The sequence below is a fragment of the Cricetulus griseus genome, assembly GCF_003668045.3.
Source record: "Cricetulus griseus strain 17A/GY chromosome 1 unlocalized genomic scaffold, alternate assembly CriGri-PICRH-1.0 chr1_1, whole genome shotgun sequence".
Taxonomy (NCBI): domain Eukaryota; kingdom Metazoa; phylum Chordata; class Mammalia; order Rodentia; family Cricetidae; genus Cricetulus; species Cricetulus griseus.
The window spans coordinates 200010817-200034250 of NW_023276807.1; the positions used below are offsets into that span (position 1 = coordinate 200010817).

Consider the following 23434-nt stretch of genomic DNA (forward strand, 5'->3'; position numbering starts at 1 on the left):
CTCCCCAACTTGCTTTTCGGTCATGGTGTTTACTTGCAGCAACAGAAACCATAACTAAGACACAAGGCAAATTCAAATAATTCACCATAAACATTTCTCCACTGGAAAGAAACAATGTGAAGCAATCCACACTGACAAAAAATGAATCTGGCCAGTTGACACACAACTTAGTCTCCTTCATTTTAGCTCTGACATATTATCCAATCTGAATTGGGCTATGAACCTTGCTGAAAAACCACTTTCGAGCTGTCAACCTGTGGCTCAAAACTTCAAAGCTTCTTTCCTGCCAGCTCTAAATTTCCCAGCCAGGATTTCAAGGACCTTCATCCCTAGACCCAACTATATCACTAGGCTTAGTTTCCTGCCACCTCCACTGTCACCAGTCCTCTCCTCATGGGTCTCCATGACTTACATACACCAGTTACTACATCCTGAGTAGTTTGCCTTCTCCATCCTCTATTCTCCCAAGTCTCATATCATACATGTCAGCTCCTTCTACTAGTCAAGCCTACACTGACAGCTTTTATGAAGCCCATTTGTATCACAGTTTCTGAAATTAGAAGTTCTCAAAATATCTCTCTACTCTTTCTCTTTGATACACAGGGGGGAATAAAAAACTGTAATCCAACTAGTTGCTTAGGAAGCAGAGGCAGAAGAATCTTGAATTAGAAGCCAGATGAGCTACAAGTGCTGTTTAAAAAATAAAAACAAAGCCGGGCGGTGGTGGCGCACGACTTTAATTCCAGCACTCAGGAGGCAGAAGCAGGAGGATCTCTGTGAGTTCGAGACCAGCCTGGTCTACAAGAGCTAGTTCCAGGGCAGCCTCCAAAGCCACAGAGAAACCCTGTCTCAAAAAAAAAAGTAAAAACAAAAAGAAATCTCATATACGTGTGTGTGTGTGTGTGTGTGTGTGTGTGTGTGTGTGTGTGTGTGTGTGTGTGTGTGTGTGTGTGTGTGATATATTCCAACATGTTCCCACATGTGTGTCTGGAACTATGTGCAATTCCCAGGTATAACAGCTGTAATTCCACTCATTCCTCTTCCAGTAAAGAAATCATAATAAAAGGCAAAATAGTGTATTACACTTCAGTGAGAGTATATGAAACAAAACAGCAAGCAGTGATGAGAGGGATGTGTGACTGAATATTCTCAATTCATTTGTTTTCTTTCTAACCACACTGCTCCTACCTCCTGGAGTTTCATATTTGTTTTGATCTGTGCACTCTATGCATATACTGCCTGGTGCCTTTGGAAGCCAGAAGGGTCTCTAATGCCCTAGAACTGGAGTTACCATGTGGGTGCTGAGAAACAAAGCCAGGTCCTTTAGAAGAGCTGCCAGTGCTCTTACCTGCTAAGTCATCTCTTCAGCCCTCAATTTTTTAAAAGTACAGTATTGGTAAATTTAGTGGTTTATTACTATTAGTAAACTACTTATATCTTTCACAGGGGATTTTTCACTGTATACTGGTAAGAACTGCTATTATATGCAGCAAAGAGCATGCTAGACAAATAGAAGGCAATCAATAATTAACCAGTGAGTGTGTCTAGACCATTAATCACTTTATATAAATATTAATGCTCAGCTAGCTAATGATGATTGATGAAAATAACAAATATAAACTTGGAATGAAAGAGCTGTCATGCCTGCTGACAGTTTCTAAAGGACAGATGACTTCTCAAGAGGTGAGTCTATTAGTTTCACAGCACATCATGGCTACTGCTCTCCTAAAGGTTATGACAGTTAAGACAGCTTCAATGGCAGCTATATACCTCTTATGAAACAGTGTGGCTGTGATTTGAATCTTGGGTAAACTTAGTGAATGTGAAACTCACTTTCCAGTGCAGTCAGAGACCAGGTAACCTGTTCCACCCACAAGAAAAACTTGCTGTACCATGTAAGTCTTGTTCTGTATTAATGTGTCTTTATTTTTTGGGTTTGCTCTGGTTTTTTGTTGTTGTTTGTTGCTTTGTTTTGTTTTGTCTTGCTTTGTTTTGTTTCTGAAACAGGTCTTACTATGCAGCTCTGGCTGTCCTGGAACTTACCACAGAGACCAGGCTGACCCTGAACTCACAAATACCTGCCTGCCTCTGCCTCCCGAGTGCTGAGATTAAAAATGTTTGCCACCAAATCAAGCCTGTAAGTGGTTCTTTTACAAGAAGGACTATCCTAAGCACTGCAAGTCTCTCAATGCCAATTATAATCTAAACTCAGGTTGAATATTTCATATCTAAAATGCTTGAGATCAGAAATAGTTCTGATTTTAAGGGTGTTTTTGAGAATGGAATCTTTTTTTTTACTATAAATATTCAACCTGTGGTCACTTTTAACTAATATTAAACTCACTTTTCAATATTCCCTGAAATGACAGTCACACAAGCCAGGATTTGATTTTGAGACTCACTCCAAATCCTGAAATGGCATATTTTCCCTGAAAGTTCTGAAAGCTCTTTAAATATATACGAGATGGTTGAGTATGGTCCTACCCCCTGGCCAAGAATCTTCTGTCCTCTGTTGTCTTGGTACCCTCCCATTGTAGAAAGTGAAGCTGACAGTAAACTCTAACACTTATTTCCTTCCTTGTGCTGCCTAAGAAGTCATTATTCAGATCCACATAATGCAGACTTGAGAGAGGCTTAGGTCAGTAATGCCCTGGAAACATCCAAACATCAACCAAATAGCTGCAAAGAATGTCCTACTCAACAATTCCAAGGATGTAATTAATTGCTTCCATCTGTTTCCCTATGTTCTTTCCCCTTCAAGCCAAGACATCTATTTTCTGCTTCCTTACATCCTAAAGAAAAGTAAGAAAAATGTAACCATTGTGTTTTAAATGTTCGTGTATTTACTTGTCTCCAGAGCTGATGAAGACATTCATCTTGTTTGGGTTTTAAGCTACAATAGAATTTCAGTGTGGCTAATTAAGTCATACACTTTTTAAATAAACTTCTCAGCATTTTTTCAGATGATCATAACACATTGGTTTTCCCATGTTCTCATGGAGACCAAGGGTTTTGCTTCCTGGTCCAGTAAAGGTTCAACCTCTGAGCTTCCACCTCTGATTAACTTTACATGAGTAACTGTTTCACTGAAATATGTACAATGATGACTCTCTAATTCTATCATTCCTTCCTTATTCATTGGTTCACAGTCTTCTCATCAAACAAGGCTTTGAGGCTACTCTGAAATAAAATTTATACAAGAACAGCAGGAGAAAAGATTGTTTTTCATTTCCAATTGCCAGAGTAAGGGATTGCTAACCTAGTTACCACCTTGAGTCACCAGAAACAAGGGGGCTCTTTTATTAGGATTTATTTTTGACCTCCACATACACATGAAAACATGTGCATGAAGACACACAGACACACAGACACAGACACAGACACACACACACACACACACACACACACACACACACACACACCAGAAGTAGTTCTTGGAATCAATTTACTCTGTCTAAGAGTATTATTCTATTTAGTAACAAATGCTTTAGTTACTCACTTAATAAATGCTGGTGGCATATCTCTCTTCAAAATCTGATCCTCGGTGGTCTGAACTGTCTCTTTTCCAACCTACAAGAGGAAGGCATGAGTCAACCATAAGTTCTTAGACTGTCAGTAACTTTTACTTGAGCATGTCTCAAGCATACTTTAAGACATAATGAGTCCAGGCATGGTAACATACACCTGCAATCCCATCACTCAAGAGGCTGAGGCAAGATGGTTACCAGTTTGAGGCCAGCCTGGACAGACAGTACCAGTAAAAACAACAACACACAACAAAAAAGCCTTATTAATCTAGTTTTGAGAGAAAATGTTTAGATTTCCAATTATTAAGATCAATCAAACCAGGCATGGTGGTACACAGCTGTAACCCCAATACTTAAGAGATGAAAACAGAAGGATCGGAAATTCAGGGTCCTCCTTATCTACATAGTAAGGTCAAAGCCAGCCTAGGATGCATGAGAACTTGTCTCAAAGAAAATAAAAAAAAAAGGATGTTTTCATAACATGTTTTACAATATAATTAGAAAGCAATCATAAAGTCTAAGCACAGGACTGTTACCTCGTCTCTAGAGTAACTTGGGGTCATCACTGAAAACAGTGAGAGAATAGAGAAACCTGTTGAAAATATACATGCGTATGCTATACTGAAAAAAAATCTCTAAAAGGTCACATAAAGCACACAACTTAAGCAGACTAAAATTAATATACAAAATATTATGCACACAAATATATATGGGGTGGGTGAAGAAGGAGAGAGACTGGAAGAAATATCTGATGAAATTCTGACTCTGATACTAGAAATCAAACAAGAAAACATGCAACTTTTGTGTGTGTGTGTGTGTGTGTGTGTGTGTGTGTGTGTGTGTGTGTGTTAGTTCAAATTAGAAACAAGCTTGCTTCACATGTCAATCCCTTCTCCCTTTCCCTCCCCTTCCCCTCGAAAACATGCAACTTTAATAGTAACACATGTATGTATGTATGTATGTATGTATGTATGTATGTGTGTATGTATATATATATATATATATATAAACCTGAAAATTATATGCTTTTCCATAATTAAAGAACAACTTGAAAAGAAATAATGTACAGTTTTGAATGCCAACAATGTAGTTCTCTACAAGTAGCAATACAAACATGCACATTCTCTTTTGGCATTTGCTTCTGTATCCAAGGAAACATAAAAATTGTCACAACTAAGAACTCCAAATTGAGTGATGATTACAATATTTACAAAAGTATTCAACTATGATGTTATTTCTTAATAGGCAAAGTCCTTTTAAAATAACTTACCTAATATAAACAGTTAAGCAAATTAAGACATCTTTACTTGGATACAGGCCAGTATGGTTATACAGACTTGGTACTGTGGGGAAATACTTCTGACCTTATATTTCACTTAAAAGAACTATAGCTAGGGGGCTGGAGAGATGGCTCAGAGGTTAAGAGCACTGGCTGCTTTTTCAGAGGACCTGAGTTCAATTCCCAGCATCCACATGGTGGCTCAAAACCATTTATAATGAGATCTGGTGCCTTCTTCTGGTGTGCAAGCATGCATGCAGATAATTGTATACATAAATAAAATATAAATAAAATCTTAAAAAGTTTAAAAAAAAAAAGAACTACAGCTAGATACGGTAGTTCACACCTATAATCTCAGCAGTCAGGATGCAAAGGCAAGAGGTGGCAAACACACACCCTAGGCTACAGAGTGAGCTCCAGGCCAATTTAAAATCAGGAAACCGGTTTGCAGCTATAGCTCAGTGTTAACCTACTGGGCTGGAATGTACAAGGCTTTGGGTTCAATTCCCAGCTAAGAAAAAAAGAAATTAAACATTTTTTAAGTATAATTTGTCCACTACCAGAGGCAAACAATATGCCCAGTGAAATTCACCAACTTTATCAGCATGTATCAACTTATATATGCTCAGTTACAAAGTTAAACCACATTATAGTACAGAAATATAAAATTTCTTAGGCCCTCATTAAGGAGCATCTTAATCCTGCTTAGCCATTTAACTTTTAACTTGAGTTTAAAGGAAAAAGTGATGCTGGACGGTGGTGGTGTATACTTTTAATCCCAGAACTTGGGAGGCAGAGGCAGGCAGATCTCTGTGAGTTCAAGGCCAGTCTGGTCTACAGAGTGAGTTCTAGGACAGTAGGGACAACTCAGAAAAACCCTGTCTGGAAAAACCAAAACCAAAACCAAAAAAAAAAAAAAAAGCAAGCTGAAAAAAGTGAGCAAGAAAAATCCCTAAATGCACAATAAATCAGCTAAAGAAAAAGCTACAATAAACTATTCTTAGGGAGTACAAGTGATACATAAATTACTGAAGACAAGTTTTCTTTTTCTTCTATCAAGTTAATAGCTCAGAAAATGCATCAGACAGTGCTGTGTAAGAGCCAGTGCTTCTGTAGACAATAGACTGTCTGTAGCATAATAAAAGGCTTTCAAATCAGCAGCTGGTTTAAGAGTTTCTCAGATCAAATATGACAGAATATTTCCAGATGTATTGTTCACTATGTTTGCCAGCTGAAAACAACCATTCAAAAAAGTTGTGGGATATGCTTTCATGAAGTAAAAGACAAAGTTCAGGCATGAAGTCACTGGTTCATACTAAGTATAATGGACTTGAAAGAATATTCACAGTTAAGACACATGAAGATTCCTTTAATGTATACACAGCGAGCAGGAGGACGGAGAAAAGGGGGTAGATTCTTTCAAATCTCCTTTTAAAAAGTGGAGGGTTATTCAGGATTACTGAGCCACATGTCAGACACTGTTCCAGGTACTAAAGATGAAGCAGACAGTAAGTTTCCTGCCACTATGGATCCTACATTCTGGTAGGGTTAGACAGACAGTCACAAGTAAATAGGCTGTGGATGTGGCTCAGTTGGTAGAGTGCCTGCCTCGCATGCCAGAAGCCCTGATTTTGACCCTCAACACTGCCTAACCTAGGAGTGGTAGGATACTCCAGAGGCAGATATACATGGTGCACAGATATACATGCACAGGCAAAACACTCACATATGAAATAAAATTTTAAAAATAAATAAAAGTAGACAAAACCGTTTGTTCTAAAGAAATAATACTAGAGCTGAGACTTTGAAACTAATCTCATCCTGAAGATCTGGGCCTAGTTACTGGCCATGCTACTCAGGAGACCATAGTAGGAAGACAGAAAGTTCTGGGCCACCCTGAATACCCTATTGATACCCTGGGTCAAAAGCATAAACCTATTCTACCTACTTCTCTTCTTCTTTGTTCTGTTGTATATTCATTTTTAAAACATGGGTACTATAGAAACTGTCTACATGATCACGGGGAGACTGGAGAAAATGTATTTCCTGTCATCTCTTGCTTCAAATCTCAAAGTTTTGTCTTTGGTTTGCCCAGAAAGGCTTTATCAGTTGGTCATAAATTATGGCCCATATACCCTGAGAAATTGGCTTCATTTTTTTTTGTTTTATTTTGGTTTGGTTTAGTTTTTGAGAAAGGGTTTCTCTGTATTATTTTGGAGCCTGCCCCGGAACTCGATCAGTAGACCAGCCTGGCCTCCAACTCACAGAGATCCGTCTGCCTCTGCCTCCCCAGTGCTGGGATTAAAGGCATGTGCCACCAACACCCAGCAAAATTGGCTTCTTTGGATGCCCTAGACTTTATGACACCTACATGATAGGACACTGAAGTGTCACGAAGTAGAACAGAGGATGATAGCCCTTCAACAGACCTGCAGGTCAAATTAGCCTAACTGTCTGTCCTTTCTAGATCATGTCCTTCGCTGAAGCCAGTCCAGCCGGTCTTTCTGATTCAGTAAACCATCTATTCAAACATCTGACTGAACCCTCTCCTGGGCTCATTTTTCTGGTGAAACTATGCAATCCTTTTCTTCTTCATCCACACTGCTAAATTCCAGGCCTCGCTCTTTCTTTTGTAAAGAGATCATTTGGTAAAAACATAAAACAGGTTAATGAGTAACTTAAGAATGAGTTACTAGGAATAGTCAGGAGACAAGTTCAGCTTTAGAAGATTTATGGTCTGTGTTTGTAAGTCCAGTTTTAGAAGGTTTAAGAGTCCCAATAGGTCAGTGATGTATCTCACATGTGTACAGCACCAGGTTACCAAAACACCTGGTCTGTTAAGCCAAAGGCTGATACATGATAGAATATGGTAACTCGTTTATTGTTCCAGACTAGCTAATAAACATTTGTGACCTCAGTTATTTAATTACTTTTTCTTTAATTGCTTCTTCCACCACTATGACCTAACTGCCTTTAGGTACTGGAGAGATGGCTAGAGCATCTCATCAAGTGTGCTCATCAAGGACCTAAATTCACATGCCAGCATCCTTGTCAACAATTTCACAACTACCTGTGACTTCAGCTCCAGAGGACCCAATTTTCTTGCCTCTAACTGAGACAGACACACACACACACTAATAATAATCTGATAAAGTGCTCAACAGTTAAGTGTAAATTTGCTGCTCTTCCGGAGAACCTGAGTTCAATTCCCAGTACCCATATCAAGTGGCTCACAACTACTTTTAACTCCAACTCCTGGGAATTCCAACACCCCTGGCTTCTGTGCACACCTGTATTTGTACACTTGTCCATTCACAGACACATACATACAGTTAAAAATAATTTTTTAAAATTTAAATGCAGAGAAAATATTAACAAATAGTTCTTAGTTATATGAGGTTCTGAGCAAGTTGTCTGGTCACTAATTTAAAATAACACTTTCATAATTACCTAACTTTATAGTAAATACTTGTTTTCACTTCCAAATTTCAATTCTATGGCTCTGCAGTATTCAGATTTGTTCACTGCTAGCCACTGCTCTTAAGACCTGATTTATACTCAATCCAATAATCAGATGCTCCCTGCCAACTATGTGTCACCTAGGTGATAGGAAGAGAAAAAGAAACAACACATCCTTGGACATATAAACTGAAATAGTGGTAGTGAATGAGAAACAGGCCTGGGAGCAGCTTCGGGGAAGTTGGCAGGAAGCCTTGTTTCTTATGAAAGATCTTACTTTCTTCTGTAGGTAATTTAAATATCTTTTGTTCAATATGTGACTTTCAGCTCAAAAATTCTATATAAGAAGGCTTTTGTCTTCTGCTATTGTTATTGTTACTCTTTTCATCACAACCTACTCAAGTTAAGAAATGTAGAATGGTTGGTTTCTTTCCAGGAGAAAAGGGGGGCGGTGACTAGCCAAGTCACTACCTAGACTAGAAAATATGTTAATACAGATGTCTCCCTTAGCTACAGTAAATGTAGAAAAAAAAATGGTTAAGACAGAACACAGCAGAGAGGATTCGGATTACCAATTTGTATAGTATAAGTGGTAACTATAGTGCTTTACAAAAGGTGGCAAGGTAGCAGGCATGGTGGGTCGTGCTGTAATCGTCATAATCTTGAATGAGGCAGGAGGACTGTGAAGTAAGAATCCAGCCTGTGTTACAGTAAGACAATGTTTAGATCACAGGCTCTCTGCCTTCCTGCCTTCCTGCCTTCCTGCCTTCCTTCTTTCCTTCCTTCCTTCCTTCCTTTTAATACTCAATCTCATTATGTAGCTCTGGTTGGCCTAAAACTCACTATAATGATTAGGATGGACTTGAGACGAGGGTGACCTATAGTATCACAGAGATCCCCCTGACTCTACCTCTGGAGTACTGAGATTAAAGGGATGCACCACCATAAGCCAAACAATAGGCTCTTAATGTAAGCCTTTATGTTCCCACAGTCCACAAGGCCAATCACTTATGACCAACCAATCACAACCAAACAGCAGCATATGGATGGACATAAGACTGCAGATGAAAAGAGACATCTACATGACACTCCATGTAGAAGATGGGAAAGAAATCTAAGATGAATTTCTTGCTCCTGGCTCAAGGGTCCACGTCAACAGGAATAGAGAGAAAGCCAGAGCTCAGAGGGAAAGGATTGTTCAGATGGAGCTGTTTAATGAGCAATTCACTTACTACTGGGGCTGGGGAAGGGATTTGAGTTTAACAGTGAGGTGTCTCTAGAAGCCAGATAATAAACGAAGTCAAGAGACAACAACACTAATGGATAACAACTGCTTAAAGAATAAGTTAGTACAGATAGGTGCAGGGTCTCACACTTGTAATCTCAGAACTCAAAAGGCCAAGGCAAGAGACCCATTGTCTGTGAGGCCAGTTTGAGTCTCAGAGCAAGACTCAGCCTCAAAAATATTTTTTAAGGGCAGGGGACAAGCAATATTTTGATCTATCCAACCTTCCTACTATGAGATGCTCACCAGAGTCTGAAACTATGGGAAAATTTTCACATTAACAAGTAATTCAGATCCCCAGGCTTCCTTGAAGATTAGGAAAATCTATGTTGTCATATTTCCCCAAGATAATAAACTAGAGATGGTAATAACTCATCAGGGCCTATACTGTTCTACAACCGTCGTCATAACTCCTTAGTGTCCCACAGTTGGCCTGTCTCACTTATTACTTGGCTGCTGTTGTGTTGTCTGACTTTAACAAATAAGATTCCATTTTAATTAGTACAGTGCATTAGGTTAGTTCCCTAACAGCATGAGCTTTACTTAAAATGCCTACTGCACTAATGATGAAACATTCTATTGTCCCCCAAGTATGTATCTATACACACAAAAAAAGAGTTAGACTGGAGAAAGGCACATCATGGAAAATAGAGTTTCAAATGACTTTTATTTTCTTGTTAATCCTTTTCTGTACGTTCCAGATTTGGGGTGTAGGGGTGAGTATGTGTTGCCTTCATAATCAGGAAATTCAAATGTGTTGGCCAGGCATGGTGGCACATGCCTATAATCTCAGAGCTCTGGGGTTAAGACAAGAGGATTCTAAGTCTAAGGCTAGCATGGAATGTAAATAGAGTTCAAGGCTAAATTGAATTTAAGGCCAGTATGACACATATAGTGATACTTTGTCTTTAAGAAAAAAAAAAAAAAAACAGGAAATAAATCCATACTTTATCAACAATCCTTTAGTACATAACAATTTATAAAATATGAGAAACTATTAGTGCTGAAAGTTTCCACTTCTAACGAATTTCAATAAACTAATGTATATGTGTACAAATAAAGAACACAGTCATGTAAGTCAAATGGCAGATGAGCAATGTTAACTACAAGTTCTAATGTCAAACAAGCTCATCCAACACCATAGTTTCCTGGAGCTCAAGTAAAGCTGTCTTGGCAGCAGCTGTTTATTCTAGCCCAACGACTGAGTCTGAGTGCATTAATTAAGGTTGGATAAATGTTAGCATAGAACCCTATTTAAAAAGACACTGTGAATAGGCTTCCAAAGTGCAAAGGCTTCCATGTGCAAACACTTGGTCCTCTCTCTCAACTCAAAATCCTTCCACAGGCTTTACAACTACTCACAGCTATCTTCTGGACAGTCAGTACCTTCCTCCCTACCCACTTTCTTCCCAACTCCCTCAAAGAAACACAAGCTAGGCCACTTCCACTTCATGGATTGGGAACTGTAGGGTGAAAAGAATACAGCAGTCTATTCCAGATACCTCATTTTAGAAATGAAGCTCTGGGGCTGGAGATGTAGCTTGGTGATAGAGTACCTGCCTAGCACGTGCAAAGCTCTGCATTCAATCCCCAGGAAAAAGAAAGGGAGGAAGGCAGGCAGGGAAGGAAGGAGGGAGGAGAGGGGAGCAATGAGGTTAGCAAAGGTTATTTCTCTTAGCAAAGTTAGAGGCCCACTATATATTGAAGTGGTTTTCATGCTGATTTCAAACATACATAAGTGAATTCTAGATCCCTCGACTCCCAAGTTTAGTCCTACCTCTATAAATCAAGCATTAACCATAGGAACATAAAAAAGAATGGTTTTTTATTTGGTTTGGGTTTTGGTATTAAAAAGATTACTTAAAAGGACAACTCAGTAGCATCCCAATTGGTTATAATTAATAATCATTTGCATATTCCTAAATACTGATGAGGAAAAAAATCTTTGGGAGACCTGAATGTAATCCTTAATAAATGTTTCCAGTAGAGCACAAATTCCTTAGGGAATTGACTTCAGGTCTAAAAATGGTTTGTCCCTCACAGTCATGACACACACAGTGACTGGTACAGAAAACAACTGTTCCCTGAAGTAGAAAAATTGCAAGTAGCCAAGCCTGTTAATATTTAATCCTATTAACATCCTATCTGCCCACCTTACTCTTCAATTCCTCCACTCCTCTTAATTGTTGTACAACTAAGAAAGCCTTTCTTTTATTTTCATTTTTTCTTCAATACGCCTAGAAACTAATATTCTATTACTGTACTAAGATGACCAGATAAGATATGCCACTAAAAAATAATAAAAATATGAGAATAGAAAAGTGAAATACAGCAGATGTGGTGGTGCACGCCTTTAATCCCAGCACTCGGGAGACAGAGGCAGGCAGATCTCTGTGAGTTCGAGGACAGCTTGGTCTATAGAACAAGTTCCAGGACAGCTAGGGCTGTCACACAGAGAAACCCTGTCTATAAAAAAAGACAGACAAGGAAGGAAGGAAGGAAGGAAGGAAGGAAGGAAGGAAGGAAGGAAGGAAGGAAGGAAGGAAGGAAGGAAGGAAGGAGGAATGGGCCTGGTGGGTAACAGATGCCACTGTTTAGTTCCAATGTCTTCCTTTCCACCCTCACTGTATTCAGACTTTTTTTTTTTTTTTTTTTGTGTGTGTGTGTGTGTGTGTGTGTGTGTTCTTTTATTTTTATCGAATTACTTGGTTTTATTTACTGTGTTTTGTTTTGTTTTGTTTTCTGACTTGACAGGGTCTTGCAGTGTAGCCCTGGCTGACCTAGAACTGGCTATGTAGGCCAGGCTAGCATCACATTTGTGGCTAGTTTTCTCCTTCAACCTCTTTACTGCTAGGGTTACAGGTATATACAAAATATAAGTAAATAAATTTAATACAGCACGTACTTTTAAGTCAGGACCTTATTACTTCATTAAATCCTTATAACAGCTATAGATGGTGGCTACAACATATTTTCTCATTTTACTGGGGAGGGGGGGCATTAATTGATTTGCCTAAAATGTTATTCAGATTGTTCCTCTAAGCAGATTATATTCTAATCATAACTGAAAGAAACCCCAGCAAAATAGAAGCTGCTGTCTATTATGTCTTTTAAAATGACAAAGTGAGTTCCAATGATGCTTGATGGTTCCTAAAATTATTTTTCATGATCCTATAATCCTATAAAAATCTATGGCATGGCAGGAACAGGAAACTTGAAGTTGGCAATAAGTAAATAGGGTATAGGATTAAGATGCAGTTTGCCTTAGTCAGTGTTCTATTGCTGTGAAAAGATACTATGACCATGGCAATTCTTTTTTTTTTTTTTGGTGGGGGGGGTTTGAGACAGGGTCTCTCTGTGTAACAGTCCTGGCTGTCCTGAAACTCACTCTAGACCAGACTGGCCTTCAACTCACAGAGATTTTCCTGCCTCTGCCTCCTGAGTGCTGGGACTAAAGGCGTGCACCACCACCGCCCAGTACCATGGCAACTCTTATAAAAGAAAACATTTAATGGTGGTGGCTTATAGTTCAGATGTTTAGTCCATTTCATCGTGGCTAGCAGTATGCATGTAAGAATTCAGGCATTATTCTGGCCTGCCCCTGTCACCTGGCAGAATGCACTCAGGCAGTACTCTGGTAGCCCAGGTTTCCATAACTACCAGTCTGCATGCAGGTGGAAAGGATCCCTTTAAAAGAAAGTTGCTCATGGACACCAGACTGATAGCTGGGAAACCAGCATAGGACTGTTCCAGACCCCCTGAAGGAGGATGTCAGTTTGGACGTCTGGACAATCTATGGGGCCACTGGTAGTGGATCAGTATTTACCCCTAGTACACAAATGAACTTTGAGAGCCCTCGCCTCATAGAGGGATACTCTCTCAGTCTAGACACATGGGGGGGGGGGCTAGGCCCTGCTCCAAATGGTATGACAGACTTCGAAGATCCCCCAAGGAAGGTTGGGGGGTCGGTGGGGGGCAGGGGAGGAGGGGAGGGGGAGAGAACTGAGATTGACATGAAAAAGAAACTTGTTTCTAATTTAAATAAAAAAAAAAAAAACAGAAAAAAAGAAAGTCCCCTGTCCACTTATGCTCTCTTTCCCGACGTTCCCCTTTTCCTGTCTCCCTCTTCTCTTCTGTCCTCTCTTTCTCTCTGTCTCTGTGTCTCTTTGCCTCTTTTCTCTTTCCTTACCCCTTCCCTCCCCCTTCTAACAAAACCTCTCACTTACTTAAGCTGTATTCTCCCACACTACCTCCAACAAAGCCACACCTCCAAATAGTGGCCCTCCCTATGGGCCTTTGGGAACCAATTACATTCAAACTACTACACAGTCTGACTGACAACTGTCTTGGTTTCTTTCCTATCAGCTGCAAGGTTTCCATAGGCAAGATCAATCAGGCTCATTTGGGTTTAGTCTCCTCAGGAAATATCAAGTGAGTAGAAGCTAAGGCTCCTTGGCATCCACATAAAAGCTGGTAGCAGCAGCATATGTCTTACAGAGACAGGAGGTATCCCAGAGATACCCTAGCTAACCAGTCTAATAAGTGAGCTCAGAATTAACAAAAACAAATTAAGGTGTTGAGCTTAAGAAAGACACCCAACAATCAATCCAGCCTCCACATGCATGCCAGGTGTACAACACAGTGTGCTTGTGCGATCTCTCTCTCTCTCTCTCTCTCTCTCTCTCTCTCTCTCTCTCTCTCTCTGTCTCTCTCTCTCTCTGTCTCTCTCTCTCTCTCTCTCTGTCTCTCTCTCTGTCTCTCTCTCTCTCTGTCTCTCTCTCTCTCTCTCTCTCTCTCTCTCTCTCTCTCTCTCTCTCTCTCTCTCCCCTATCTCTATCTCCTGGTGCCAAAATCTGAAATAGTAACCCAGAGGTAAAAGTCTTTAAATGTCTTTATTAATGCTAAGAGCCATTCTGCTTGCTAATTGGAGATTATTCAGAGTTCTTTTAGAATACAATAATTGAATCTGGCTCCAGGCCATGATAAACACTCTGACCCATTAAATCATGGCCAAATGCAACATTTCACTACTTCTTTGTTAGTGGACAAACAGCACTCACGCCTCAATTTCTCACGAGCAGCCAGAGCTCAAAATTCTATTCTGTAAAATACAGGAACCAAATGACAAGGCTGCCAATTAAAATGCTGGAAAAAGAGACTTTCAGGATATCAACACTAAATAAACTTCCAAAGCTGTACCTTTAAAAGCTTTTCTTCTAAATGTTTTATTGTGTTGAACTGGGGGAGGGGGGAGGCCCCGAAGCGGGCACACATACTAAATGTACCAAACAACATGTAGTGATCAGAAGACAACTTTGAGGAGTTGATTCTCTCCTTCCACCTTAATTCGGGTTCTGGAGATTGAACTCAGATTATCAGGCTTGCCCAACAAGCACTTTTGACCACTGAGCCATCATGCCCACCCTCTTCTAGGAAATTTTAATTTTTCAACAAATGTAAACACAATTTAGTGTGACTCCATACAGGCTGAGCACAGACTTGGCTATAAACATGCTGAAAAGGGAAATAAGGAAATAGCACTGCACCTCCAGACCAAACTAGCCAAGGTGTACTGATAAAAAAAAAAAAAAAAAAAAAAGCTGCAAGCCACTAAAACAATATTGTTTGTTTGTGCCTTCTGCATTTCATCCTAGCTCTAACATAGCATTGGGCTAGGCAAGAGGAAGAATTATGGGAATATCAAGCTTGTTTCCTTTGCTTACAGTACAAAATATCAATACTACAATCTAGGTTTTGAACATTTGTCAGAGGTAACTGAGCCCATTAGGATGTTCCAACCCTACTATCTCAAATGACTATTCCATGTTGAGCAAAATAAAAACTGAATTAGGCAGAACTGAGGAGAATAAACTGTCAATAGTTTGTTGTTGGGTTTTTTGTTTTGTTTTGTTTTGTTTTGCTTTTGTCTGTTTGGGGGGAACTGTTGTTATTTTTTAAGAGCTGAAAAGATGTCTCAGCCATTAAGAGGTCTGGCTGCTCTTTCAGAAGACCCAGGTTCAATACCCAGTGTCCAGAGGGTGGCTCAACCATCTGTGACTCCATGCAGTTCCAGGGAATCTGACACCTCCTCTGACCTCCCCAGGCACAACGCATGCATATAATACACAGACATACATGCAAAGCCTCAATGCCGGCTAGACTTCATGGAGGGGGCCCAGAGTAGAGCAGGATCAGCACTAGATTTTTATTTTGGTTTCTCCTCTTCCAGAGGAATGTGCTTTTTACACACTGTTGATTATGTCTTGAGAATACATTCTCTTGTTCTTAAAATGAAGTCATTGCATTAGGACCTCTCTGGTCTATTTACAAGTCTCTAAACCTACTTTGTGGTTTGGTAAGGTTTTTTTGTTTTTTGTTTTTTTTTTAAAGGGGACAGATAGTAAATATTTTAGGCTTTGTAGACATATGATATGTCATAATTTTTCAACTATCATTTTTAAATATGAAAGTAGCCATACAGAATCTGTAAATTAGTAGGCATGGCTATATTCCAAATTTGTTTTTTCCTTATGGACACTGAAATTTAAAATTTTTATCATGTCATGTGTCATCAAACATTTTTTCTCAAAAGATTAAAACTGAAAATAATGAGCTGGAGTTGCACATCTGCAAATATGGCACCCAGGAAGCTGAACTGAGACAGGACTGCCTAGAGTTCAAAGTTAGCCAAAATTGTAAATATTATTCTTAGCTCCTGAACAATAGAAATTTGGCAGAGGTTACAGTTCACTGAACCCTGTTGTCAAAAGAGAGCTAATTCAAGGAAGGGATTTCGATAGGATAGTCCACAACATCTAGAATAAGAAATTTAGGGCTGGAGAGATGGCTGAGGGACTAACAGCCATTGTTCTTACAGAGGACTGGGGTTAATTCCTAGCACTAGCACAAGAGCTCACAACAGTCTATAATTCCACATCCACAGGATCTGACACCCTCTTTTGACCTCCCTGGGCACCATACACTTAAGTGGTGCATATTCATCAGGCAAAACACTCATATTCATTAAATAAAATTTTTAAAACTAAAAAAAAAAAAAAAGCATTTTATATTTAAGCTAGAAGACACCATGGAGGAAGGTTAGCAGATTTCTCAGCAGGGAGATGTTGAGATTAGTGTTACACTTAAGAAAGATTTACTCAGCAACCACGGGTAGAGGAAGAGACAAAAGGCCAATAAAGCTTAATACAGGCTAGTGGTTTTGAAGGTAGAAAAGAAAAACAAAACAAAAAGATCAGCCAAATGTCATTGAAAAAGGAAAATTAAAATTTGTTTATTTCATTGCTAAGAGTGAGAAAAGAAATATTTCTTTCTCCTTCCTGGAGGAGCAGGACTCAAGAGACAGAGGAAACTGCCTTTGGATGGACTCTGTAGAACAACCCAGTCTTCTATATGCATCAAGTACAACACCAAAATGGTGGTTTGAAGATGCAAAAGACATGGCACTTTTGCTGGGTGATGGCGGCACACGCCTTTAATACCAGCACTAGGGAGGCAGAAGCAGGTGGATCTCTGTGAGTTCGAGGCCAGCTTGGTCTACAAAGCTATACAGAGAAACCCTGTCTGGAAAAACCAAAAAAAAAAAAAAAAAAAAAGACATGGCACTTTCAGATACGATATCCATTGACTCACAGCTTTTTCACTCAGGAGACATCACAATTAGGAAATCACATTTATCATGTATACAATGACACATCATTGCTCTCAAAATTATTAAAATCACTCTGCTGGTACGATGCAGAATTTTTATATGTATTTTCTTGCTCTGATGGGGAGAATGGGAAAAAAGGGAGAAAGAAAAAGAACACTGTAGTGCTGCAAATGCAATGAGATGAATTAAAGTATTAATATTCAACTCAATGAGGGGTACCAGATGCCTTCTAGAACTCAAAGCTGGATGCTGGGCGGGGGCCAGAGGAGAGGTGGAAGCATGTGAACAGTGTAATTCTAACTTGTAAGACGGTTTGATAAGAACCAGAGACAAGTCCTACAGGAACACACAAAGAAAGATGAATTTCAACAGAGGGGCATGTGTTCTGGACCCATCCTAATGAGAGGAAGATTGACCCAGGCAGTGGGAGTACTAGAAGCAAAAAGGTGGGGAAAATACTGGACTATCTTTCTTATTTCACAAGTACATGTGATCACTGTTAGGAATAAAATATGAATAACGTTAAGAAAGAAAATTATTTTGTTTTTTGAGACCGAGTCTCATTCTGTAGTGCAGGCTAGATTCAAACTTCTCCCGCTTCTGTAACTAGTATTGAGATTATAGGCATGAGCCACCACACCTGGGTTGAAGAAAAATCATTTTTATTACATTTATTTTGTATGTGTCTGTGAACACATACATAGTCAGAGGAAAACTTTTGGGAGTCACTTTTCTGCTTCCACCATGAGCGACTGGGGAGATGGGGGTGGGGGTGGGGATGAAACTCAGGTTGTCAGGTTTGGTAGTGACCACCACACCACCTCTAGAATATTCCCATAGAGTCTAGGCTCTTCTCAATTCACTATTTATCCCTGGTTGGCCTTGAACTTGTATGTGCTACTGTACCCAACAAACAAATGAACTTTAAGAATTATTAACTTATTTGTCCTAGTAAAACACTGTGTGGGTCTTCCAGGGAAGGGAGCTAAAGGTAATAGGATTTAAGTAATTGGTCCATGTTCATCTCTTGATTTTTGGGTTGTGTATGTCTTATGGCTATTAAAAAATAATGCTGCTATTTCATCATAATTTTAATGCTTTAAGAAATTTGGACTCTGTCCCTGATGGGTATAAGTTTCTGATGGACCTGGGCTAGGACTGTGAACCAGCCTGGAGAGTACACATGTAATCAAAAGTAGGCCAAAGGTCATTTTTCAGAATGTAGTGGAAAGACAAGAAGGGAATTTGTTTCCCTTTAGAGGCTGTTTCTGAACTGTGAGAGGATTTGCCTGAGAAAATGGGAGAATCTATTGAGGGTGAATATAAAGAGATAAGTGTATAAATATGTAGTTAGGAATATGGGAGAGCCAGCCATGAGACTACTAAGGTAGATTAGGCCTGCTAGGGAAAATCACAAAGAAAGGAAAGAAAAACTGACTTGTGACTACTATGTAAAACAGTCACTTAGTTTAAAACTTAAAAGGTAAAAGGATTAGAGTTGAAATTTCACTCAGAGCTCTTCTCACTCTGAGTTCCAGCTACTAGGTTCTCTCCATTCTCACAGGAAATCAAGAACATAGGAAACAGTCTTAGTAAAGAGATTTTAGAGAAAACAGGTATATGTTCCATGGGATATATATGCCCTTTTTATACAAATCGGGACTAATCCCATGTCATAGTCCAATTTTTTATCATCACATTTTGTAGAATACTTCCTATTAGTTCTATAGAACTTCCTTTTCTTTTAAAAATATGTTTAAATTTATTTTTTATTTGCATTTGTGTTCTGCCTGCATGTATGTCTGTGTGAGGGTGTCAGATCTTAGTGTTACAGACAGTTGTGAGCTGTCATATGGGTGCTGGGAATTGAACCCAGGTTCCATGGAAGAACAGTCAGTGTGCTCTTAACTGCTGTTATCTTTCCAGCCCCTTAAAATTTTTTATTGTTGTTGTTGTTTTAGTATTACTTGTGGGTGTGCACCTGCCTGTGTGTGCATGTGGTGGTTAGAGGACAACTTTGTGGAACTGGTGCTCTTCTCTCAATCTTTATGTGGGTTCTGAGGATTGAACTCAGGCCATTAGGCTCGCTTGGCAATTTACTTACTCACTGAACCATCTTACTGAGCCTATTTTCTCTTTTTAACAGTTACGGAATACAGTACTCCCTCTTCTTCCAGGAGAGATCTGCTCTGAAATCTGTGGGGGATGCTTGAAACCATAGTCAGTACTGAACTATAGATATATGTTTGGTAGAGTAGTTTCCTAGAATACACATAGTGCACACCTTTAATCCCAGCACTCCGGAGGCAGAGGCAGGTGGATCTCTGAGTTTGAGGCCAGCCTGGTCTACAGAGAGTGTCCAGGACAGAAAAAACAAAAACAGAAAAAAAAAATGCATAATAAACCTTGGATTCAATCCACAGCACAGCAAACAAAAATTTTAGAAAGGCAATATATAGCTGGGAAGAAGATATGTGGTCAGTTGGGAGAGGCATATTATAGTAATGGTTGTACAACAATGTGAATGCACTTAATTAATACCACAAAACTGTATATGTAAAAATGGTAAAGATATTAACCACATTTTATCACAACAACAAACAAAAATTCTAAGAACTAAAAATGGGGAGAAAGTAGATGGCTAGAAGGCTCAGTAAAGTAGTTGCCACAAAAGCATGAAAACCTGAGTTTGGATCCCATCACCCACCTAAGAAAAAGCTGGGTATGGCAGCACACACCTGTAATCCCAGAGCTGGGGACATGCATACAGGAGGATCCTGGAGATTGCTGACCAGCCATCTTAACTGAATCAATAAGCTCCAGGTTCCCTGAAAGATTGTGTCCCCAAAGGTTAAGGTGGTAGGTGACTGAAGAAGTCACCTCACATCAACCATTGGCTACCACAAGAAAACACACACACACATACACATAGGCACGAAGTGGGAGAACCAAAAATTTCTACACTCAAAACAAAATATTATCCTGACATTTCACATTTTAAAAGTACCTTGTATTTTCAACTATAGCATTACACTCTGAAAGTTTCTGTACTTGAAGACGCTTTTGATTAAAGCAATACTATCAGTTTTAGTATTAAAGTATGATTAAGCAAAAAGAGTATCAAAACTGGGGCACTTAACTGCTCTTGCAGGAGTCTACAGTTTGACTCCCAGAAGACACATGCCAGCTCATACAACACCCTCTTCTGGCCTTCACAGGCACCAAGCACACATGTGGTATATAAACATACAACTGCAAAACACTCATACACATAATATATTTTTGGTTGTGAACCTTTAATGGCTGAGTGATCTCTCCAACACACATAAAATAATATAAATAGATCATTTTTTAAAAGTCTTAAGTTACTGCTTATGTTTTCTTTCTTTAAGTCTAAAAAACCATTAAAAGACTGGAAATAATGTATACAACTTCTAGGCTGGTAGCTGCTGTCTCCTGAATCACATTAGAAGCCTGTTAAAGTTGATAGGGCCTTCGAAGGAAGAATTCTATCCTTGCTTTTTTCTTTTAAACAAGAAATATGAAGCTACTGTAGTATACAACATAGTAAGTATTCACAGTATCTATCATACTACACTGGCTATTCCAGATACTGATGAATTCTACTTTTCACAAATAGAACAGATTAGCTCTATCTAGAGAGCTGGTTCCATCTTATTATTTCATTTGGGTAGCCTGGCTACCCCCTCAGTTCTTCTTTGTTACTAAAATGTTTTTTGTTTGTTTGTGGGTTTTTTTTTTTGGTTTTTGTTTGGGTTTTTTGGGTTTTTGTTTGTTTGTTTGTTTGTTTGTTTGTTTTGAGCCTATTCTGGAGCTAGCTCTTGTAGACCAGGCTGGTCTTGAACTCCCAAAGATCCGCCTGCCTCTGCCTCTGCCTCTGCCTCTGCCTCCCAAGTGCTGGGATTAAAGGTGTGTGCCACCACTGCCCAGCAAAATTTATTTATTTTTACTTATGTGTATGTGTCTGTGTAAATGTATAGTGTGCAGGTACCCACACAGGCCGTAAGGGGCATTAGTTCTCTTGGAGCTGGAGTCACAGGTAATTATGAGCTGCCAGATGAAGGTTCTGGGGACCAAACTTGGGTACTCTGGAAAAGCAAGAAGTGATCTTACCTGCTAAGCCACAATTTATTTATTTATTTAGAAAATAAGATGACCCAGAATATGGTGGCACCTACCTGTAATCCTAGTACTTGAGACACAGAAGTAGGAGAATCGGGAGTACAAAGCCATCCTAGCATACATAATATGTTCAAAATTAGCTTGGGTCACAGAAGACCCTGTCTAAAAAGGAATGAGTAAGAAAGGGGCTGGACAAATGGCTCAGAGGTTAAGTGTACATATTGCTCTTGTAGAGGACCAAACTTTGATTCCCAGCACTCACATCTAGTTGCACCAGGGCAACTTTAGGGCACCAGCACTAAAGTGCAACCAAACACACAGACACAGACACACACAGACACACACACACACAAAAGCATAATTAAATAAATCTTTTTTAAAAGATTTTTTTCATTTATTATGATACTGTGTTCTGCCTGTATGTATGTCTGCACACCAGAAGAGGTGTGCAGATTTCATTACAGATGGTTGTGAGCCACCATATGGTTGCTGGGAATTGAACTCAGGACCTCTAGAAGAGCAGCCAGTGCTCTTAACCTCTGAGCCATCTCTCCAGCCCCTAAATAAATCATTTTTAAATGAGTGGGAAGGAGAAAAGATGGAAGAAAAGTAGGACAAGAAGTACTTAAACTAACAACTCAAATCCTAAACTCTTGCCTTAAATTGGGAGTGAAATGAAACACTTTTTCCCTGCTATTACTGCCAATCAAAAGACGGCAATTAAAATTTTAAGCAAGGCCCATTCTTATAATTTCAGCTACTTGGGAGACTAAAACAATTATTTGAAGCTAGGAGTTTGAGACCAGCCTGGGCAACATAGCAAAATCCTCAAAAGGAGAGGGAAGTAAAAAGGAAGGAAGGGGAAGATAAATGGTTAACATAAATGGGTATAATTAGGTAGTATAGCATTTCCTTAGCAGGTATAAAGCCCTGGGTTTAATTCCCATCCACCCACCTCCAAATGGGAGAGGGAGGGAGAGAGGGAGGGAGGGAGGGAGGGAGGGAGAAGAAAAAATAGAAAAACTGGGAATCAAAGGTTCAGCTACCTAAAGCTGTGATATTTTCCCCACAGCTGATAAAACTGTATATTCCACAACATATGGAATTCTACTGAAAGCTTTCACTGGCATTTTGCCTTGTTGCATAAAAGTTAAGAGCTATGCTCAGGCATTTTTTTAAAATCAGTCTTTTCACTGGATTAACATTTAAAATGTGACTTAAAATCATGCAAAGGGATATCAGTGATAAAATCTAATACATACTGTGCTCTTAACTATGTGTCAATAATAGTTCTAAATATTTTTATGAACTCATTTAATACAATACTGTGAGGTACACATTATCTTTACCTTTATTTTACAAAAGACCATGTAAACCAGGAACTTAATAATTTCCTCTATGGTCCCTAACACCAAATAGCCAATAGTGGTTTTGTGGAGAGAATTAAGGCTTATTTTACTTTTCATTATGTGTATTTGTGGGTGGGAATATGTCAGGTGCAAGTGACTGCAGAGTCCAGACAACAGTGGCAGTTACCCTAGAGCTGGAGTCACATGGGTTTTGAGCTGCCAACATAGGTGCTAGGAACCAAACTATGGTCGTTGGCAAGAGCAGAAGACAGCACTGAGCCATCTCTCCAGCCCCAATGGTGAGTTTTAAACCCAAAGTGTTTAACTCTTAACCATTAGACTCTACTATCCTCTCTCCCCAAGATTATAGTTATGATTCTACACTGGTATCTATATCTAAAGTCTGATTGGGGTATTTGCTAGTTGTTAACTCATACTAGATTCATTCTACCAAGGTTGGCTATTCTGTTCATTTGAAAGGATCAAAATTCATAGAGAAAACCAGATCCATGTCTTATTTATTTATACTTACATATTCTCTATAAACCTATTATGGGCCAAGGCAGGAATATCTCCATATGCACACTGGGGTTGTGCCTGAAATTTATTCACTATGAATTGGATGGCTGCATTGCATGCAATGATTTATATATCTGAAATATCCTAGCATTGCTCACAATACCCAATAATGTAACAGCTACAGTTTGGTAAATAATGTTAATA

At 39.2% G+C, this 23434-nt stretch overlaps 1 protein-coding gene across 2 annotated transcripts in view; it reads right to left on the reverse strand.

Annotated features, from left to right (window-relative positions):
* The window catches only part of Vcl (vinculin), a 94980-nt gene that overhangs the window by 58456 nt on the left and 13090 nt on the right, over positions 1–23434 (reverse strand). For both annotated transcript variants that reach the window (XM_027387518.2, XM_027387517.2), the window contains exon 2: positions 3500–3570. In XM_027387518.2, coding sequence (XP_027243319.1) covers positions 3500–3570 — 71 coding nt within the window. The remainder of the gene's footprint in view (positions 1–3499; positions 3571–23434) is intronic.